Source organism: Lissotriton helveticus, chromosome 1_1, assembly GCF_964261635.1.
Source record: "Lissotriton helveticus chromosome 1_1, aLisHel1.1, whole genome shotgun sequence".
Taxonomy (NCBI): domain Eukaryota; kingdom Metazoa; phylum Chordata; class Amphibia; order Caudata; family Salamandridae; genus Lissotriton; species Lissotriton helveticus.
This window is the reverse complement of record NC_136057.1, coordinates 674,143,208-674,165,641: the sequence shown is the minus strand read 5'-3', so window position 1 is coordinate 674,165,641 and position 22,434 is coordinate 674,143,208. Positions and strand designations below refer to the sequence as shown.

General features: G+C 42.5%; 1 protein-coding gene across 1 annotated transcript in view; it reads right to left on the bottom strand.

Annotated features, from left to right (window-relative positions):
• Positions 1 to 22,434, bottom strand: part of GRM3 (glutamate metabotropic receptor 3) — a 1,294,065-nt gene that overhangs the window by 635,583 nt on the left and 636,048 nt on the right. The window contains exon 3 of the mRNA XM_078674187.1: positions 5,437 to 6,026. Within this exon, the coding sequence (XP_078530313.1) occupies positions 5,437 to 5,928 (492 nt within the window). The 5' untranslated portion in view covers positions 5,929 to 6,026. The remainder of the gene's footprint in view (positions 1 to 5,436; positions 6,027 to 22,434) is intronic.

Here is a 22,434-nt window from a genome sequence, read left to right as displayed (position 1 = left end):
AACTAAGGTGCTTTACCAGACCCTATTTTCTAAATGTGATACTGAATTTGGCTACATGTGCACCTCATTGTTTTCATCATTTAAAAAAATAGAAAATGCTGCATCCTTGTAGTTCTACCTATATTATCTGCACTCTTGGCATATAAGGGATATGTCTTTGGCTTTATGTGCAACTTTGTCAATAACCTGAGGAACTGGTTCAATCAATCAGGTGTTTGTTAAGCGTGACTACTCACCCTTAAGGGTCTCAAGGCGCTGGGGGCGGGGAGAGTCACAGGTTCTAGTCCACCAAGGAGGGGGGTTTGTCGAAGAGCCAGGTTTTGAGGTTTCTTGCCAAGATGTGGAGTGATGTTATCTGTCTGAGGTGGAGCGGTAGGTTGTTCCAGGCTCTGGCCGCACACAAAGAGAAGGAGCGACCTCCCGATCTGGTCTTTCTGGTGCGGGGGACCACGGCGTAGGAGAGCTGGGCTGATCGTAGGGTCCTTTGGGGTGCGTGGAATTTGAGTTGGCTGTTCTGGTATGCTGGTCCTGGTTGAGATACAGACTTCAATGTTTTTGAAAACGTTTGAAACACACTGCTCAGTACAGTAGTTACACCTACAGCGGAGGCCCCTCCTTTAGGGTGTAGGAATGCCGCCCACCGCCACCACCCACAAATAAAACGATAATAAAACCGGTTTTAACCCGTTTTATTTTAATCCCCCTGGACCCGCCCCCCAGGACTCTGACGAATCTTGAGGATCGGTCCAGGGGGATGACACTGTGGTGGGGGAGTGGTAGTGCACTCCCTTGTCCCTTCACTGCGCATGAGGTGTTTGGCCAGCTGTTTCAGTCCGGCCAAACATCTCATGCACAGTGAAGCTTTCTCCAGCCCTATCTGCGTTGCTGGGGCTGCAGAAAGCAGGCACAGGCTCCCAGTCTGTCTGGGAACGCAAAGTCATAGCGCCCAGGCCAATCCTGTTGATGCTTTTCTGCAGCACCATGATTGACTCGAGTGCAGTCCGGGAGACTGTCCCAGAAGCAGGAAGAGCACGATGGAGCAGACAGCGCAGGCGGCGGCAATCAGGTAAGTTTCTTTTTTACATTTTTTTTATTTTGTACCCCTCCAACTCCCTCCCCAGGCCTGCCTCACCACTTTGGCAGAGGACGGGCCGCTGCTGTTCACCTGTCAAATTAACAAGTATACTGTATTATTCACAGTACCAACCCATGCTTGAATTATATCACCATTTCCCCTGTTTTCCCCCAGCAAGCATGAGTATGTTGCATGAAAGCTGTGTGCTGGAGGATGGAGTCCACCTATGATTGGCACAAAGTTAAAAGGCGAAATATCCTAGAAGTAACTTGCAAACAAGTCAAACTATAATACACCATTGCACCCCAACATTGTAAACAACTTATACTAGAGAAGACATCCAGTAGGATTTTATGATATGTCCAATTTGAGTCAAACCAGCGGCAGTCCTAAACTTAAAGTTAGAACCAGTCATCTAGGGGATGTATGACGTTACAACTCATACTTTTACAACACATGCCATTACAACGAATTTTTTACAACGCAAAAACTTTTACAACGCATGTATTTACAACGCATGTTTTTACAACGCAGGTACCTTTACAACGCATACCATTAAAACGTAAGTATTGGTAAGTATATATTAATTTTTTTAAATTTAAAATAATTGAAAATAATATAATTTAATTTAATTTAATTTAATTTAATTTAATTTAATTTAATTTAATTTAATTTAATTTTATTTAATTGATTTAATTTAAATTTATTTTATTTTATTTTTACCTTATACCCCTGTACCCCCAAAACCCAAAACTGACCCTGAACCCTAAAAATACCCCTGTACCCCAAAAACCCAAAACTGACCCTGAACCCTAAAAATACCCCTGTACCCCAAAAACCCAAAACTGACCCTGAACCCTAAAAATAACCCTTTACCCAAAAACCCAAAACTGACCCTGAACCCTAAAAATACCCCTGTACCCCAAAAAACCAAAACTGACCCTGAACCCTAAAAATACCCCTTTACCCAAAAACTGAAAACTGACCCTGACCCTAAAAATACCCCTTTACCCAAAAACTGAAAACTGACCCTCAACCCTAAAAATACCCCTTTAAAAAAAACCAAACATATAAAATTTAAAATATAATTATATACTTACCAATACTTACGTTGTAATGGTATGCGTTGTAAAGGTACCTGCGTTGTAAAAACATGCGTTGTAAATACATGCGTTGTAATGGTTTTTGCGTTGTAAAAGTTTTGTTGTAATGGTAGTGCGTTGTAAAAGTTGCGTTGTAATGGTTGTTTCCCTCATCTAGGAGCTCTCAATTGCTGCCTCTCATCTCCCTCCCAGAACTAGCACGAGTTAGCTACATCAAAGCAGTCTGTTGTCTGTAGGAGCCCCCAAAAAGACAGCGAATAAGGAAGAGGAGAAAGTTACTATTAACATTTTACAAACCAGCTCAACTAAACTGTGTTGTACTCTCCAAAATCACCAATAGTTGAGCACTAAGCTAGAGAGGCATGGATGCTTCTCAGATGAACAGTGTGGGCCATCTTAAGCAATCAACGCCATCACGAAAGTTGCTTTCAGTATCGGGTCCCATCAAGCACCAGTTATTCGTTGGTGTGAGAAGTACAGAAACTGCACTAGGTGACCTCCAGCGAAAATGGAACTAACTCACTATGTGAAAAATCGAAATATACTACGAATAATTGAAAAAGCCTTATTTTTAAAGCAACCAATACTGATGTTTCTGAACTATGTATTAAAGGACATCAATTTATCAAGGAAAATTTTTCCAAATAAACCACGGGCTTTAATTTAGAAGATTTTGAAATAAGATGTCCTACTAACCATAATGAAACACATTGAATTGCCATAATCAACTATTTACAATAAACTTCTTTCTGTCTGCCAGGATCAGTGCTAAATAAAGCTGACGTTGTAGCAAGGTCTGATTTAATTGACTATAGCTGTAAGTGACTTAGGCTAGGTGATTTCCTCAGTCAGCACGCTGTTCTCATTTCACTATTGCTGCTTCACATTGACATGACTCTCCGTTGATTTTTCACCAGAAGTGTATAGCCAACAGCCATTAATGGTATGCGTTAGACCACCTGAAATGGCTTGCACGCAGAATGTCGCGCCTAAAGAATTACCATCAAAAAAGGGCAATTTTTTATTTGAAAACTCAGTGGCTCCAATGTCTATGAACAACAGTATTTACAATACAACTGCAAATTCCATTTTGCTCACAGCATGTAAACACCAAAAGGCAGTATAAGGAAATATTAATGTCGCTAAATGTGTACGCATTTTTTAAATTCATACAATAGTGTACACTGGCAGAGATTTACAGACACCGAATCTGCAATGACCACCCATAAAGTTTTGAAAACATATATGTCACCTTTTCTTTGCAACAGAATTCCCAATATTATTTTTGTGTTGCATGATGTAGAGGCAACATGAGAAGCCTATTAGTTGCAATACGATTCAATGGCAAAAATTCGTATTACTTATTTCCTTATTTGAACTTAAATATTGGTGTCGTATCTTTTATGAACAGCAGTGTACAGTGTGCTAGTATCCCACATGCCAGCTGAGAAAAGCCGTGTCTATAGGAAGTAGTTAGAATTACTGTCAACTCAACACGCATACACACACTGATGTAAGTAGACTTTTGAGTTGTCAATGAAGAGGTGTCAATTAAAGATCTTGACAGTATGTTAACACTCACAAGGTGTCTCAGTAGAAAAAAAGTGTGTGCAAAAGTGGTTTACTTTACTGAACTCTCTTGCGGAAGTGCTTTTTTTCTAATTTCAAATGTCACACCGATTGACAGTGTGTCTAAAATATATTTTCTTTATTGAAAACAAGAGTGTCACGTGTCAAATTAATTTGTTATTCAAATCATAATTCCTGTCCGTGTCACGTTCAGTGCTATAGATTGGAAGGGCCTGCAAGTTATATTTGGAGACTCTTTGGGGTTGAATTTATCGATGGGTTTCCTAAAGTGTGCCACTCTGGTGCATTTGTGTGGTTGTGTCACATCGAAATATAGTGGTATTCAAAATTATAACCTGCAGTCTGGTTCTGACGACATAGATAGGAAGACTTACAACAGCCCAGCTTTCCAAAGCCATTGCTGACACTACCCTCATTTGTAAATCCACCTTCTTTATCTTCTTCTCTGAATACATTTGCTGGGAAACAATGGCCACAACTGTGCATCGCTCTTTTATTTCCTTCAGAGGGAAATAGGCCTTGGGGCAAGTAATTTGCAATGACAGAATTCAAGCTAAGCTCCACTTATCGCTTCAACCACGCAGATCTACTATTGCATATGGGAAACTCCGTGCGATAGTACATTTCAAAACTAGTTTACCACATTTGCTTTAGAGCTGGACTTACTTTTAAATCTCCTGCCCCCATTGCAACATTGCTGACTGATAGGCATGAGATGTAGCCAAAGTCGTAATTATGGAATCATCTGGTGACTTGAATTGTGTGCAAAAAAATTGTCTCCCCTTCCCTCTGCTCCCAGGTCCACAAATGTGGAATTACATAAACTGAACAGCAGTATTATGCTCTATGAAAGAAGCAAACATGAATACTTTGATCATGATATTGTATTGTACATGCCTCATGGCATTTAGAAACAACTATTTTGTCTTACAATGGAATATCATTATTTTAACTTTTAATTGAAGGTACTTCAATCTCCTTTAAACAATGCATGACTGACGAATATAATAATGCCACTAGAGGCCATGTTGGAACTTGTGAATGGCCTGATTGAGACAGGTCACAATGAAATAGTTGGAACTGCACACAATTGCAAGGAGTACAGAATGAAATACATTCATAATTTTTTGTAAAACCCCCATTACATTTAGAACTTCTAGAACCTTGAAGATTGGCATAGTAATGGCTGTGATGGTCCCAGAAATAGGATTCCATTTTCAGAATTTTTAAAAAGGTGCCTGCCTGTTCTAAATCCTTAATACTAACTGCCACACTCTTGTCACTGAATTCAACATTTATTCTAATGTAATTCTTTTATAGATTGAAGCAAATCACAATCATTCTTATATACATTCATTTAATAAACAAATGCAGTTATTTTTCAATGTAGTCAATGTTATGTCATGGAGTATTATGACCACAAATAGCATTTACTTTACACAATAAAAGGTCTCATTGTAGGCTTTACACAATAAAAGGTCTCATTGAAAGCTATCGTAGATTAGGAGAAGACATTAAATAAAATCAAGTTAATGGATTCGTTTGAAGAAATGTGGCAACACGATTTGGTCTATCAGTTTAAGCAAGTAGGCCAACAAGTTGATGAATGTCACACCGTTCTCCTGAACAGCATACAAATTGAAGAAATGTCATCTCTAGCACTCTTACCTGGATGGAGACACTGCTGTAAGAGCCTCCGATGACACCAGCAATAAGTAAGGGGCTGTTTTCCTGGATGGCATAGGATCCATCGGGACACATGTATTCTGCTTCATCCACTTTTGTCAAAGAGGCTCTAACAAACTCAAGGGACTGCTCCAAAGCATAGGTGTCCCTGGAGCACGTGTCCAAAATATGAACTCCAAGCTTGACACCAGGAAGTAGGTGACCGTCACTGTTGATTTTGTCAATTGCAAAGAGCATGGCCTCCAGGCGCTGAATGCCCCGTTCCTCGTTGATTCTTCCACATTCTTCAGTCCCACTTCCTTTTTCATTGATTGGGAACAAGCCACCCAACACGAGGTCACCTTCGATCTTAATTTCTTTCCTTAAAAAGTTGTGGTCGTTTAAAGAAAGCAATACTCCTTTGGTAAACAAAGCTAGGACCAGCGCCTGGATCCACGTAAACATTGTTGTTGGCAGCTTGCAGAAACTTAACATTTAAAAGTGTGCTTTAGTTCCGTTCCGTTGCAACATTATTGAGCTTGTTTTCCGATACGAAAAGGAAAGGATATTCCACCTTGACTTTCATCGATACCCTGTCAAGAGAGAAAAAAAATTGCAGCAGAGCAAAATTAAAAGAGAATGTAGCAAACATGTTAATCTGGTGAAACTGAGAAGGAGCAGAAAAACAAAAAGACATATAAAGTTGTTTTGTCCACCCCTTTGTCACACCAGGTCAGGTACTAGTTCAGTAACAAACAGAATTTTAATATTTCAGTGCCTACCCGTTTCTAACAGCGAATACATTGGTGGAGGTTGCGAAGGGCTATAAATAATTTAAAAACACTTTGAATTAATTTAAAAGAGATCGCTAAGCAATTTGGAGAAAAAAAACATTAAAGTTTAATGTTACAGGCAGGTAAAGAGCAAGATATATTGCGCATGCAACTGTTGTATGATGCAATGCTTCCTCTAAAACACTTTGGGTCAGATGTAGGAGGCCATTTACCGACCGTTACCGACCGGTAAATGGGTATTTGGGATGTAGGGGCATCATTTTACAGATTCGGTAAATTTACCGAATCGGTAAATTTACCGATTCTGTAAAATACCGAATCGGTATTTTTACCGATTCGGTAAATCCCAGATGTAGGTGGGACTCTTCTGAGTCCCAAAGGCCTTACAGAATCGGTATTTTACCACCCAATCCAATTGGGTGGTAAAATACCGAATCCAGGTGTGCATGCACATGTGTGCATGCACACCTAGCCATGTGACAGACAGACATGCCCTTAGGGCATGTCTGTGTGCCACATGGCACACATGCCCGTCTTTGGGGTGCTAGAGGGTGTCAAAGTGACACCCCCTGCACCCTTGCTGGAATCGGTATTTACCGAATCGGTAAATACCGATTCGGTAATGCTCATTGATTCCTATGGGCTTCAATGCCCATAGGAATCAATGGGCATTACCGAATCGGTATTTACAGAATCGGTAAATACCGAATCTTAACGATTCGGTATTTACCAAGTCTGTGTTACCTACATCACCCCCTCTATTTTACCACTTCTTACATACCGATCCGTAAAATTCGGTATTTAAGAAGTGGTAAAATAGAATTACCTACATCTGGCCCTTTGAGTGTGCCTCTGTAGGTTTCTATTGTGTTACCATTTGCTTACAAGTTGTGAACCTGTTTTAGGTACATTCTGTAGCATTAGGGCCCTGGTGAGTTGCAGGGGTCTGATTTCCAACCCCCTTGAGCAATGACTCAGTTCAATGCACCAATACAAATTAGAAATTTAGGTTGACTGCGACCCACACACAACCCACTGAGCTGTGCTGCACAACAAGTGTTTTCTGGTTGTGATCAGTCCCACTAGATGAGTTCAAAGACACAGCGGAATTCCAAATCCTCTTTCCTTAATGAATAACACACTTAAAAAAGAACTAAGAAACAGGGGATACAACTTTAAAATTGTTAGTTATAAAAGCTAAGTCTAGTGCATTAAATATGAACAGTAACCACAAAGAATGAGAAATACATATAGTAATGCATGACAAGGCCAGTGAAAACCATAGGAACATGTTTAACATGGTTATCAAGTTCCTAGCACCAGGGGCGGCCTTAGGCATGTGCAAGCTGTGCACCTGCACAGGGCCACCAAACCCCAGGGGCCACCACGCCAATATATATCCTTAATATAATAATCCTCTGGGGATGGATACATATTTTCGTGGCGGCCTCTGGCAGGGATTTGGCGGCCTCCAGCTCTGTTCCACTTCCAAACACCCTGACCCCCCCCCCCCCTATTTACTGGCCTCCGCGCTCCACCCCGCCCGGATCCCCTCTTCCGGGCCCCCCTACCTACGCTCCCTGCCCAGGGCCACCATGAGCCTAGAGCCACCCTTGCTAGCACCCTAGCACCCTGTCACTACTTCTAAGCACTACAATAAATTTGAGAAGAACAAAGCAAGTATATAAATCGAATTTCTTAAAATGGATTGCCAGCATATTCTCTCCCAGCAAAACGGTCTAGCTATTCTTAATCACAGCTCTTGCCCAGAAACAATAAGCAGTGCCAGGCTAAAGGCTACTCCTCAGCACCCCTCCTGGAGCCCCCCCTGACTGAGGCTGATTGTCACTGCACACTGTAGTGATCACTGACTTGATAGTTCTGTCACGTAGCCCCTCCAATTAATGGTCAGTTACCTAAATTCTTGTAGTATCTGATCACTGATTTTATCTCTTGTTTATAAAATAAAGAAGCACTTGGAGACACTAAAGTTTCAGTAAAACAAACCAGATATGGTTATAAATGCTTCATTATGATTTACATATAGATAATGTTCCTATATAATTAAGACAATAGTAACATGTAGGCTTTAACTGTAAGCACCAATACTGTTATGGCAGTGACCATAATAACAACAACATGAATATGTCAGCCTACATAGGAGACAGAAATTATACTAACACTTCTGCTAGCATCTAAAACTTCACATTCTTTAATAAAGCAAGTTAAAAGAATCTGCAAACCAGCACATGATAAAAACATCAGAGGTTTTAACGGGCCTTGTTGCACTGTGATACGGCCCATTAAGATCTTTTATGTTTTAAAACCTTGGACATTAGAGAGCCTGATATATTTTCCACCATTGACCTTTGTGTGCAATTTTTCCAATCATGAGTTGTTAATATGCCATTTAATCATACACACATATATTAATGTTGCAAAAACGTAAAACAGCCCGTAGTGCACAGGTGTAAACTGCTGGCTGTTTTGTACACATTTTAAATAATTCCAGTTCTTTCATTTTCCAGAATTTTCAACATATCTCAATGACCTTTGTCACGTGGCCCAGATGGGCATTGTTGTCTTTCCTTTGTTAGCATGAGCAAGTTGCTGACTGTCTGCTGCTTTGCCCACGTTACTACACAAGTTTATTTTGCTTATGCCATATTGCAACTTTCACATAAGAACTTACTTTTGTTTTTACACTTTGCTCGTTCATGGGATTTAGTCTGAACATTGTGAACATGGTCGAACAACAATGTCCCTTGTTATTCTGTTCTGGTCAGGCCCCAGCACCTAGACAAAACATGCAGATGGAGCAGTTGTTTGGGAACATGTACCTTGGTCATGTGAGGGTACACCAATAGGTGCCACACTCTTGGAGAGGGATCTTTCCTGGGAAAAGAGTATGACAGCACCTGTGATGTAGATTTACCATCTATAGACTGAGGTAGGGGGTCTGCTGATAACACCCAGAGATCTTCCAATATATAATCATCTTGCTTCTAACAAGGGGAGGGAGGTTAGACTATTTGGTAATTCATTATGACAGCTCCTTTTATGATTTACGGACTACTTGTAATGCTGACCGTATTTGTGTTAGGCAATTTTCTACTGATTCTGGCACGAATACTGCATACTAGAGCACGTTAGTTAAAATAAATATTTTCAACTTGTTTGTGTCAAGGTCAGATCTTATTTAGGATGAGTACGAGAGCCTGAGCGAAAGGGGTGTCTTCCAACTGTGATTCCCGAGACAGTCTGGAGTGTTGTGTTCTGGGGTGTCTAATCACTTGTTCATCTGAGCAGAATAGGAGGGCAAGTGAGACACTATATCTAGTCGGTCCCGGGCTCATGAGTACTAAGGTGGCAGGGTAACTCAGTCCCTGCCTACTAAGGTCCCGTAATCGCACGCATAGGTCAGTGATTTTGCAGAATCCCTGCAACATGGCATTGCCAACGTTTGGTCTGGTACTTATTCACGAGATCCCTGAGTAGGGCTTGTGCTCATCTAAGATACCGTCTTACTGGTTCCCGGAGAAGTCCATGGTGGGAGAACTTTGCCTCCTCATTTTGAAGGGAATCACCTATTGCTGTGGGTTTTTCAAGCTTGAATTCTAAACAGTCTTTGACCCGTTTTGTGCTAATATTTTGTCCCACCTTTTGCACACTATTAACCATTGCCGTAAACGTTATATCCACAAGGTTTATCACTCTTTCTTTAGAGCTTCCCCCTGACCTTACCAGCAGAAAAGTATGCATCAGAGGTACTGAGAAAAGAAAAAAGTGATGACTGGAATACTTATCTTAATGTGAACCATTACATGCATTCATTTTTTTACCCATCACTCTCCTTTAAGTTTTTATGAGTGTGTTTATGAGTGTGATAGAGTTTAAACACAGAAGGGAAGGAGGCGTACACCCATTTAAAATTGTATACCGATTACTCTTATTGAATGACAGTGGTGCTACAGTGTCACCCTTGCTGCCTCTACAAGCGTTGTGAATCAAGAAAATAGATTACAAACAGGTGTGGTTGTAAACACTGTGCACTGTGCAATGGGTTACCCTAGAGCCCTATGGGTTAAACAAGGTTCCATGTATATAACAGACCTTAGAAAAATCAATTCTTTGAATTCAAATATTGTATAGATTTACATATTTTTGCCCATGATTAGGCGAACACAATCATATGTAAACAAATGTTGGAAATTCTTAAATGTACATCATACAACTTGTAACATCATAAAGTGTAGTCATTACATCATGAACAACACAAAGAATCATGTACAAATATTTAAAAGAAAGCGCGATACCTTTCGGGAGTAGAGTAACCCATTGTACAGTGCACTGTGTGATAGAGTTTAGCCACAATTTTCCTTTCTTGGGCACCTTTGTTGGGTTTTCTTTGTGTTTTACTATTTTTAGACGTTATTCACCGCAATTGATTACACTGGGTCCTATTCAGGATGAAAACGTAAAAGGACAGGAGGAGATTTACATCTCCAACTCAACATACTCCTACAGTGTTCCTTATTCAAAAACATTTACAGTTGCATCCTTCGAACCTGCACCTGGCATAGGTTTCCAGGCATAATACTGGGAACATCATGTCCCATGTCCCAAAGGCTACTGTTCTGCCAATCAGAATTATGCATAGTGTAGAATTCTACACAAGAGGGAATGGCAATGCAAGTGCTTTGCACATTCTCATTCTCCAAGGGACAGCATTTTTCACCAGTAGAGGAAGCCCTTCCCCTACTCTCTCAACAATCTAGGGGTGAACCATTCCACCCATGGAAGGGAAGTTGATCCATCTCTTGGCTAAAGTGGATCCTCAACAATTTTCAGAGTGGAAGAAGGTCTGAAAAAAGTATGAGAATGCCCAAAAAATACATGTGTATCAATGTTATCAGATTTCGAAGGCAAACTACTGTTTAGGATGCCCACTAAATACCCCTTGGGTGAGATTTACTACTACAAAGAGGATCAGTCCTTCCAAGTGCAGCTAAGCAGTCCTCTGAAGTACACATCAGGCCAAGCAGTAATCTGGGAAACCTTCCACAGGTCCAGAAAGTGAAATGAAGAGTGGGTCTCAGGGCCCTATTTTTATACCTGGTGCCTTCTTTGAAGCAGAGGTTTCTAGAGAATTCCTATTAAAGTGCTTGGAGTTTCTTGCCTCTATGCCCTGGCTCGAGGCTGGCAGCATGAAGAATGAAGTGGTGCTAAGTTGTTTGTGTTAAAGCAGGACACAGCCTACTGATTTACTATACTATAATCTACCTAATTCCAATCTACCCCACTGCACTCCAATCGTCCCCAATCCACTGCACTCCACTCTTCCCCAATCTACCTCACTCCACTCCAATCTACCCCAATCCACCCCACTCTTCTTTTCCCCAATCAACCCTACTCCATTTCAGTATACCCCAATACATCCAACTCCAACCTACACCACTCTACCCCGATCTACCCTATCTACCCCACTCCAATCTACCCCAGCCTAATTTACTCTTTTCTACTCCACTCCAGTCTACCCCACCCCATCCAAATTAACCCCAAGTCCACCCCAATCTACCCTAATTCAATCTACCCCACTCCAATCTACCACGCTAATCAACTCAACTCCCCCGCTCCAATCTACCCAACTTCATTCAACCTCACTCCAGTATACCTCACTCCAATCTACCCCAATCTACCCCACCACACCACACCCCACTCCACACCTTACCATGCCAGACCCCTAACTTTAAGACACGCAGAACAGCAGCCACAATGGTGAAAAACATGGCTAAAATACCTTGGCAAAGCCAATAGCTCTCTCATAGGTGAGACCTATTGGCTTTCCCAATGCTTGTTAAATGTAGTTTTAACTACAATATGAACAACCAAAAATGATAAATCATATTCATTTGAGATTTAATATTTTGGACAATTGATTGAAATGTTATTGTCTTTGTATTAGTTAATAGTGTCCAGCTGGTGCTGTGGAATTCCACACAGATCTTGTTTTTGTGAATTCAATAATTTCCTACATCTCTTGTACAAAATGAACAAACCAATAGTTTGCAATCCACATTTGCATTTCATAACTTGCCCCACCCCCGTCACTAATGGTGTCACATCATAAAGGCACTCAGCTCATTCTGTGCGTACACGGAGACACCAATGAGGCAATGAAACAGTGCACAAGTTAAGCAGAGCAGTAAGATCATGCATTCTAGACAGTGCAGTATGGAAGCTTGAGCAATGGTTCGTGCACTGATCCGTGTTTCTACAAATCATAAGAGCTTTAGTGAAGCACATTGCGCTGTAAGTGAAAACGTTGTAGACAAATTATTTTTCTTCACAGTTTTTAGAACTGACCACTCAGCAGCAGTGCATGTGGTACACTAATACTTCTTAATATAGGAAGTTGGTTGCTATATTTTAAAAGATCATCTGTAAAAAAAGCCTCTTTTTGTATGGTCAACCCCAGATTTTTGGACTGATGGTGCTGGTTTTTCGACTCTAAGATTGCACTAAAGGCCTAACCAGTCCTCAGTGGCAGTGCCCTGACCCTAAAGTGAATGTCGAATTTGCTGTATCCAATTGGAAATGGCTAACTTACCTGTAAGTCCCTATTATATGGTATTTGGTACCCTGAGCATGTAAGTTAGAGGGGTACCCCAGGGCTACAGTACTGGTTATGCCACCTTACAGGTAGCGCATGTAAAATGAGTCCTCTAGTATACCACTGCAGTCAGATGGAGAAGTCATACACTGCTAGTCCAACTTTGCCATTGAGAGCAATAGCATAGCCACTTTCCTCTATACATATATGTAAGTCATCCCTCTGGCAGGATTACCATGTCTTAAGGCAGGGTGAAATATATAAAAAGGGTAGGATGAATGTTTTATATATTCCAACAGGAAACAAGCACAAACGGGTGTTTTTACTGTAGAAAACCATGGTCGCCCAATTGGCGAGTACAGGATTACACGCTGCCCCGCAGCTGTGCCAACCCCTGAACAGTGCGACCAAAGTGGGCACTTCAAGGTATCAAACAACTTGTTACATTAAGCCCGACATATGTCTCAAGGTTAATGAGAGTTAATGCAATTTGTTGCAGTGTGCAGCTTTTACAAAGCTGCCACTGTGTTGTGTTTAAAACTTTTGTCCTTCCCGAGCACACATGGAGCCTGCTCCATGAGATAGTTTTCTGCCCTCCTGGAGAGACATACGAAAGACTCTCAGGAAGGTGAACAATGAGGTATTGCAGGCCAGGGAGGTGTTATATCCCTCATACAGGATGCCACTCGGCTTAGCCCCAAACAGCAGGCTTCAAAGGGGCCTTTGGATGGTCGATGTGTAACACCAGGGGGGATGGATGACCCATTGCTTATCCAATGGGAGCAGAGAGGGGAAATCAGTTGCAAAACTGAACTCCCCAGGGGCAAGTGCTCTTAGTCTTAGTTAGGCACACTTCAGGGGTGGCTATTGAGGTCTGAACACTGAGAGAGGGCTCTCACCATATTGAGAGTGGGTAGAATGGTGAATTCTAGGATAGCAAGATGCCACACTCAACAGGAAGAGGTCACCAGGTGGGAGGGAACCTGGTAGCCCATTGGCTACCAACTGCATTCTTCCTTGTGGCCATTTTTCAAAGGAGAAAGGGAGCACCCCTGGCACCCAGATCTCATATCTCAACCGACCTGGCAGGAGTACCAAAGAAGGACTGTTCTGCTGCACCGAGAGACCAGCAAAATGCTGCAACATTGAGGGCTGCACCTGCTGCACCTGTTGGTTTACTGTTAGAAATGGGATTCCTGGTTGGCTGCGATATGCACACAGGCCAGGCAGGAACCACCACTTTTAGTCAAGGTAAGATAGATACACACTTAACCTGTGCTTACTGTCTGGTAGCTTGGCACTGAGAGCATGCTTAACTTAAGAGGCAATGTGTAAAGTATTTGTGCAACACACATACACACACACATACACACAGTAACACAATGAAAATACCACCAAAAAGCTCCGCACATGCTTAGAAAACAAAAGAGTATATGTATCTGAGTAAAACAAGACTGATAGGGACAAAACTCCAATCAGTTGAAGTCAAGTTATGAATTTTTAAAGAATAAATGCAAAAATATTGCTTAGAAGTCACTAGCGGGCAAACAATTACCTGGGTTCACGAAGCACGGCAGAAATCCAAAATTCAGGCTGACTGAATGGAATGCAGGCCGGTTACAGGACCCAGACAGGTCCAGCTGAAGAAATACCTTGGCTGTCGACACCGAGAGCCTACTGCGTCATCATCGAGCTGTGAAAAGGAGGTCCCGCATCATCGTCGAGCTCCATTAAAGTGAATGCAATACGTTGTCATCGAGCCGCGCAGGGTGTGAATACAATGCCATTGACAAGCCTCTGCTTTGGTACGGAGGGCGATGCAGCAGAATTTCTCATGCAGTCGGAGTGATGCCGCAGTTTTTGAAGCAATCAGCTGCAGAACTCACTTCTGAGGCCCAGGACTGGAGGAGTCACCTCAGGAAATGGTAGGGCTCAGAGATGGCAGAGTCCAGCAGCACCAGCTGAATTGCAGGAAATAATTTGTGTCCCTGAGACTTCAGAAAACAGGAGACAAGCCATTATGCCCTCGCAGTCATTCTGGGTTCAAGAGAAGAGGGTCCAGTTCTAATCCTCAGCAGGGCAGAGATCAGCTGGGCAGCTCAGCAAAGCACAGAAGCAGCTCCTCAGAACAGTCAGTCAAGGCACAGTGGCAATCCTTACAGCACAGCACTATTTACTTCAGCAGAGTTCTTCCCAGGTCCAGTAGTGTACTGATTTGGTAGGGTCAGTGCCCCAGTTCTTATACCCAAAAGTGCCTTTATAGTTGCGGGTAACTTTAAAGCAATTCTCTGAAGTGCTCAAAGATCCCTTTCAACCCAGTCCTGTCTGCCAGGCTATCTGTGCGGGGTAATCAGACCTTTGTGTAGGGAGAGAACAGCCTATTCAAGTGAATTGTTAGCTATTCCCTTCCATCCTTCCAAGGCAAGGCCATCACAATGCCATCACAATGCAGATGCATGTAGATGGGTACTCAGTCACACTTATCCTTCGTGTGTTGTATCTGTCTGAAGGGGATGCAGAAAACGTAGCTGTCACACAGCCCAGATGTGTATTAGAGACAGGCTGTCAGGCACACAGAGCAGTACGTGCAGAGAGATGTTCACTTTCTAAAAGTGACGTTTCTTTAAAACAGTAATGTTAAATCCAACTTCACCAGTAAGGAGGATTTATCATTACCATTCCAAACATGTGAAACATGAAAAAGTTACTCCTTTCTGATCAGGAATTATAGCTTATAGGTATATTAAGGAATTCCTAATGCTAACCTAAGAGAGGTGTAAGTCTCACAGTAGTGAAAAATTAAATAGGATATTTGTTGACTACCAGGAAATGCAAAACATAAAGGTACAGGTCTTGTCTTTTACTTACATAGCACCCTGCCCTTAGGGTTACTTAGGGCCTCCCTTAGGGGTGACTTATATGTAATAAAAGAGGAGTTTGAGGCTTGGCAAGTAATTTTAAAAGCCAAGTCAGTGGCAGTAAACTGCACACATAGCTACTGAAGTGGCAGGTCTGAGCCAGATTTGAAAGGCTACTTCTGTGGGTGGCACAATCAGTGCTGCATCCCACTAGTAGTATTTAATTCACCAAATGGTATACCATTTTAAAAGGGACTTACAAGTAAATTAAATATGTCAATCAGGTATACATTAAATACACATATGTTTAGGGAAGAAGCACATGAATTTAACACTGATTAGCAGGGGCAACGCACTCAGAGTCCTAGGGCCAACTAAAAGAGTTCAGCAAAAAGAGGATAGGGAAGGTAAAATATTTTGGCCGACCCTCCAGAGAGGCCATTTTCTGTTACTAATTAAGAGAGGGACTGTGTCTCCCATGTCCCGCTCAAGGAGAGGCTGTCTCCAGTGCCCAACAATGCCAAGAAACTCCAAGGGCCGGCCTATTGGTCTCCTGTTCGCAGCATAACGACAGCGGGCTGAATCTGCCCACTGGGGAAAGTTGGTAGCCCAAACTCTTCAAGCCGCTACTACTGCACAGTGCAGCACCAGGGACCAATGCACAGAGATGCACCTGTGTTCGCTGACCCTGGGAGTGCTGTAGAAGAGCTGCTGGGAACCTCAGAAAATGAGTTATCAACCCAGGAAGGATTGGCCTGTGACCAAGACACTTGGCGGCTGGTAGTACAGCGGTCACTGGACTTCGGCCAGGCCAGAGGTGACCTCTTGGGATGTTAACCCTGCAACCAGGACCTTCACACCATCTTCATGGACTGAGGAGTGCCTGCAGGGAGACCCCCGTTGACCGCTTTGCTTCCACAACATCCTTGGCGCATCTGTAGCATCCTTCAATCTGTGCATCAGGACCACTCCTTAGGAATCCTTTGCACTGTGAATAAGGTGCCTGGAACTGCATGAGGACTGATTCTTCTGCAGAAGTAACTGTTTATAAGGGCCTTGCTAATCCCCTTGACTAGCTCCCTGCTGGAGTTGATCGCTGCAAATAACAGTAACCAACCACATTGACACCTGCCTAAGGTATGTTTGAAAATGGTTTTATGTGTCAAATTTGATGAATTGGCCATTGCTTGTCCAGAGTTGAGTGAAATGCTTTGATTTGTTATTATTACTTATACATTTCATATATATGGAACCCTCCAATGGATCTTTTTTTGGTTAGTGTCTAAATTCTGAAAACAAAACGGCTTTTTTTATAAAATGGTGTTTGATTTCTTGAGTGTCATGTTGTTTTCTTCTTCAATTGTTTTGGTGCTGTTTAAATGCTTTACATTAGTTTCTATGTGTAAGCCTTGGTGCTCAGTACCACAGCTACCCAAGGTTGAGCTGAGGGTTTGGCAGATGAAACCTACTGTGCCTAAAGGGATTGGTAAATGTATTACACTATGAGGTCGCAAAACGAGACCCTCACTTGATCACTTCAGAAAAGGCCTACACTTACTGGAGCAGTGGACAAATACGTTCTGTTTTAGAGAGTAAATAGGTCTTTTGTCTTTTAAACAGGACTCAGACCAAACCAGAGGTAAAAAATATGGAGGTCCAAAATTAACATAAAAGTCAAATATGTAAATAAAACGAGATTTCTCACATTCTCAATTAAACTCAATTAAAAGGATATACAATGCCAGCTCTTTCGAAACAAAATATGTTAATGCATTATATTCATACATTTTTCTGAGTATATTTTACTAAAGAACCATATTTCCCAGGTTTACACTTGAATATTGTTTACTGACAGCAGATCTAAGTATATTGTTATTATCGAGATCCATGTAGAAGAGAATATTTGCATGATACAATGTGTTAAGAAGTTGTATATCTGCATTTTCTTTAACAACATTGTCCAGTTTTTATTTTTATAAATAGAAAAATAACAGTGAAATATGCATTTTTACAAACAACATGTATTATGTGAGATTTATTACACTATTACCCATGTTCTCTTGAGAAAGTGGTGCTGTGCTGAGAGCTGGGTCATGTTTCACTTAACACACGCTGGGGACACCAGGTGCAACAGAAGATAAGGACATGCATTTGTGTATCTCAAAGAGTTAACAAACTTGCAGAGTATCTGCTGAACATGTGCAAGCAAGAGCTACATTTGTAAATCTATGAAAGCGCGTTTCTCCGTCAAGCTGCTCAATGTAAATAATTCATGATAAAGTGTAGGCGAGATAAATGATACAGCATGCATGATGAATGAAACACTAGAATGAATTGCAAAAAAAGCTCAGAATTTTCACAAACATATCTGCGGTGGTCAAAATGAATCCGTGTTCTGTGGACTCCACAATAAAATAGTACGTCATTGTTGGGCTGATTACCACGTGGGGCAGCGCACCAAGAGGCAGATTTACAAGGCACTGCGCCACGTTTACGCCGCTGTTGCGTGACGCAACGGCGGCGTAAACGTTGCGCATCCCTGCGACCCATTTACAACGTGAAGCATCTAGGCAGATGCGTCACGTTGTAAAGCCCTGCGCCACATGTGGGTGTTCCGGCGCAGGGTGGGCGTTCCGGGGCAGGGGCAGGTGCGCCTCGCAAAAGTGCCTGCGTGAAATCTACAAGATTTCTGCAGGCACTTGTGCGACGCTGCTAAGTCAATTCCTTACGCCTGCTTGAAGCAGGCGTAAGGACTGACATAGCACGTTAAGTATAGGGCACACCCGAGCATTGCTGGAGTCGCGTCGCGTTTGCAACGCTACTCCAGCGATGCACCGCCCTTACGTCACGAGATGCGTCACGCATCTGCCTACCCTTGCGCCACGGCGCGCCGCATTGTAAATGAAGCGATACAAAAGGGGATGATGGACGGAACGTTTGAGCAAATCAAACACTCACCCCCAGACAACTGATCTGGGTTTAATCCATCACCATTCTTTAGCTCACTCAGCCACCCCAGTTCAGACATGACCATATGCAAATCAGTCTGACCCTGTGCCTCATGGAAACAGTCCAGCCCGTACTGCCAAGCCATGTCTTCCCTGGACCGGAAACAAGCATCCTGGGACCGGTTTCGGATTCATAATCCTCATCAGCCAGGCTATCTTGAATCCAGTGGCCAAGTGAGCAAGGGACTCACGTCTGAGCATACCCTGCCAACTTAGGGCGAACAAAGCGATACAAAAGGGGATGATGGACGGAACATTGTAAATGAGGCGCATCCGCCGTGACGCAAGGGTAGTTTTGCGTGACACATTTGTTCTGGCGCATCCCTGCTGATTTGCAGAGATGCGCCAGAACTCATAAATATGCCCCTTAGACTTTGTCTGAACGCAATTGTGTATCCATTTTTGTAGCCATTCACAAGCTTACAAGACAAATCATGCCTTGTCCTTCACACAACTGGTGGAGAAATTTAAAGTAGTTAAACCATATCATGAATCCTTTGGTGAATTCCTAAAAGGCACAATTGAAGCCATTTTGGCCTTGCAAGGGCCCCCTTGGCAGGAATACAAATACGTTTGTGAATTGGACTCGGAGACTTCCCTTTTCCTAGGCCGAGCACACCTGGAAAAGGCTATACTGCTCACCCGTAGTCCTTATTAGCGAAGGGAAGTGATGCGAACGTACCCACGTATCAAGAGTAGGCGGTACAGCTGGTACTGCAGACCGACAGGTCACGAGCAGATGTCGCTCGGATTGAGGTCCTACTCGCTTGACTATGTTTCTTCAGATGTTGATTATTGTCCTGCGCTACCGGTGTGACAGGTGGCTTCTGTTTCAAATGCTGTCTGACGTATTCTCAAGTCGCTAAAGTCACATTGAATCCACATATTAACTTTCTGTGCGCAAGGACGTGTACAAAGCATTACTGTTTACTCCTAATTATTGGTAAAGGCAAGCCATTAACAAACGTCTAAAGGACAGCAATGAAAATCATGCTCTAAGTTGCAGAGAATATATTATCAGATATAAGAATATTGTCTTATGTTATGCACCGTCTGACCATAATGTTTAGGGAATATCATGTAAGTGAAACGAACGACCAGTATCTATAGCACATAACGTTCCTTTTATGGCTATCCATGGTGTTTTTGTCGTTGCAGGGTCCAGTTTCCTTGCCTTGCCAGTTTATTTTGATTTTGTTGTTTTTTATGGCGTTAACAAAGCCAAACCAATGCTCCAGTGCTGCATGTGCGAATTGGGCAATGGAGGCAAAGTCTTGCACCGAGTCAATTGCATGTGCTTATTAGAAGAAGTGGATCCTCAGGCCTTGTTCGAAAATGAAGCCTCAAGGAAATTATATGCCTATTCTAAAACATGTTTTGGGCGTATATAGTGCAAATATTGAATACGCAAACAGCAGTATTACTGGTTCGGGAAGGGACCTATTTACAAAGCAAACGATTGTGAAATCAAAGCTCTGCTTAACTGGTAGCCCGTGGAATGTCATCAATGCATGGAGAGTTGCGATCCACTCTTTTCAAACTATGTCCAGACCTGTGGCCCAGTTCTGCACCCCTTTGTGCATGCTCACTTGTCCACACAGCCATTGTAGACTGTGTTGCTCTAATAATTTGTGTCCACTCCATGGACAAGTGCGATTCAGCAGTGAATCACCAGTAGGTGAAAGTATGCCACAAAGCTGAGAAAAGGGAAGAAAACACTATTTTGGCCAAATTGCGAAGCTTTGGGGTGTGTTTTGGATTGGTTGGTCAATGGTCAAAGGGCTACTCATGTAAAATGAGCAACCAAATTGAAACATCTTAGAGTCTTTGGATGTGGTTGCTGGGAGTGGTCTAGTGTGGTACTAGGTGCCCATTGAATGATCAGCATGAAGGGGAATCAATACATCTGATTGTAAGATGGTCATTGGAGTAATGAGTTACGACATGTGTCAATCCTGGGAAGCTATTTATTACCAACCAATGGAAAACCTAATAATAACTGCACTAACTTAAGGCTCAAATTTGCAACCTTTACTGGTAATATGATTTTGATCTCCAGTGCTAAAGGTGCTACAACTTACAATGGAGTAGCCAGACTTGAGGGGCCCCCGTGCAAAGTACAGGGAAGTGGGCCCCACTATCTGGACCCAGTCAGGAGCTCTCAGGCCAGGGGCCCGCCGCTCATGCACAGTGCTGGAGGGTCCTCTCCTCCCCTCCCCACACCGCAGGGTCTCATGTACTGCCACCGACCACCTACACAAATAACGAATGAGAGAGGGGATAGTAGGCATCCTTGCCAAATTCATATGTTTAGTGTTATGTGGTTGATAGAGAGGGACTTAAGGGCGATCCCAGTTGAACTGACTTATTGTTAATTCAGCCTTCAAAGTATGCTTCTCTTCTCTAAGGATTAGCAGTTTACTGTGAAGGCGATGGATATGGCAGGAAGCTTGGACTGCGGCTAGGTAGGATTTCTTCTATTCCTGTTACAGAGTCTGCTTTAGCTGTCATGTACTAAAGAGCTCTAGAAAACAGACTGTTTTAAAAGCTTTGGTAGTTTTGATCTTCTTTCTCATGAGAGACACCTTTCCCACACGGACGACGCTTGTGACATGGTGTAGGCGACCCAGAATGTCTGATGGGGCTTTACAGCAGGGAAGGCCACACTAGGGAAGGTTTGGGGCAGGTCATTGCCTTGTATGCTGCTTGGAATTCGTGTGAAGAAACTATAGCCCAATGCAGTTCAGCAAATGCTTTTACATAAAATGTGTCAGTTATTGCACCTCTTTGAGTTTTCACTTGTTCTGTGTATTACATGAAAAAAAAAAGTTTTGTGCGAGATCACCTAATATGACCAGTTATGATAATTTTATCAACAAATTGGCAAACCTTATAATGTTTTATCAAATATATGTCTATAAAAAGTGCTATTGGTGAATATAATGCAGCTTCAAACAGCAAGCAAACTTCAATATGGTGAAAGTTATATTTTCTTTGGTCAAGTGGGAAGTCTGGGATTTGAGACCACGGGCCGTACCATGAACAGCAGCGCGGGCACAGCACAGAGATGAGCGCCTCTTTTCATGCGCTTCCACTTTCTATAGTGCATTCATTTAACTCGATATTTCTTCGAATAAGACAGGCAGCACAGCTCACAACAGAATGCGCCATATGCAGCTCATTGTGTCGCAGCTGTGCTGTCTAAAACATCTGGGGCAAATTTACAATAAATGAATGCATCGCAGTGTAGCAAGTAATTTTGCTGAGCTGCCCTGCGTTAGTTTCGAAGCACAGGGATGCGACACATTTACAATAATATGATGCAATTCTGTGCTTCCCCCTGCGCTGGCGCACAAACTGCTGCCAAGCGCTGATGCAGGCACCCTTCCACAATGGTGCAAGGATGCCTGCGTCATGTGGATGATTGTTTATGTGCGGGAAGGATTTCCTTCCTGCACATAAACAATCAGAAATGGCGTTTTACAACTTTTATGTTTGCTGCATTAGCACACATAGAACTTGGAAAACTTCATTGATTTAAAGGATTGTTTATGTACAAGAAGGTACACCTTCCTGTAAATAAACAATCATCAGAGGTCATTTAATCGTGTTATGTGTGCTACAGAATGCAGCACGCATAGAAAGAGGGGAAAAAAAGCAAGGAGAAATGAATGCATTTCTCCTCATTTCGCCTCCCTGGAGAAGTGTAGCATTCAGACGCATTTCCA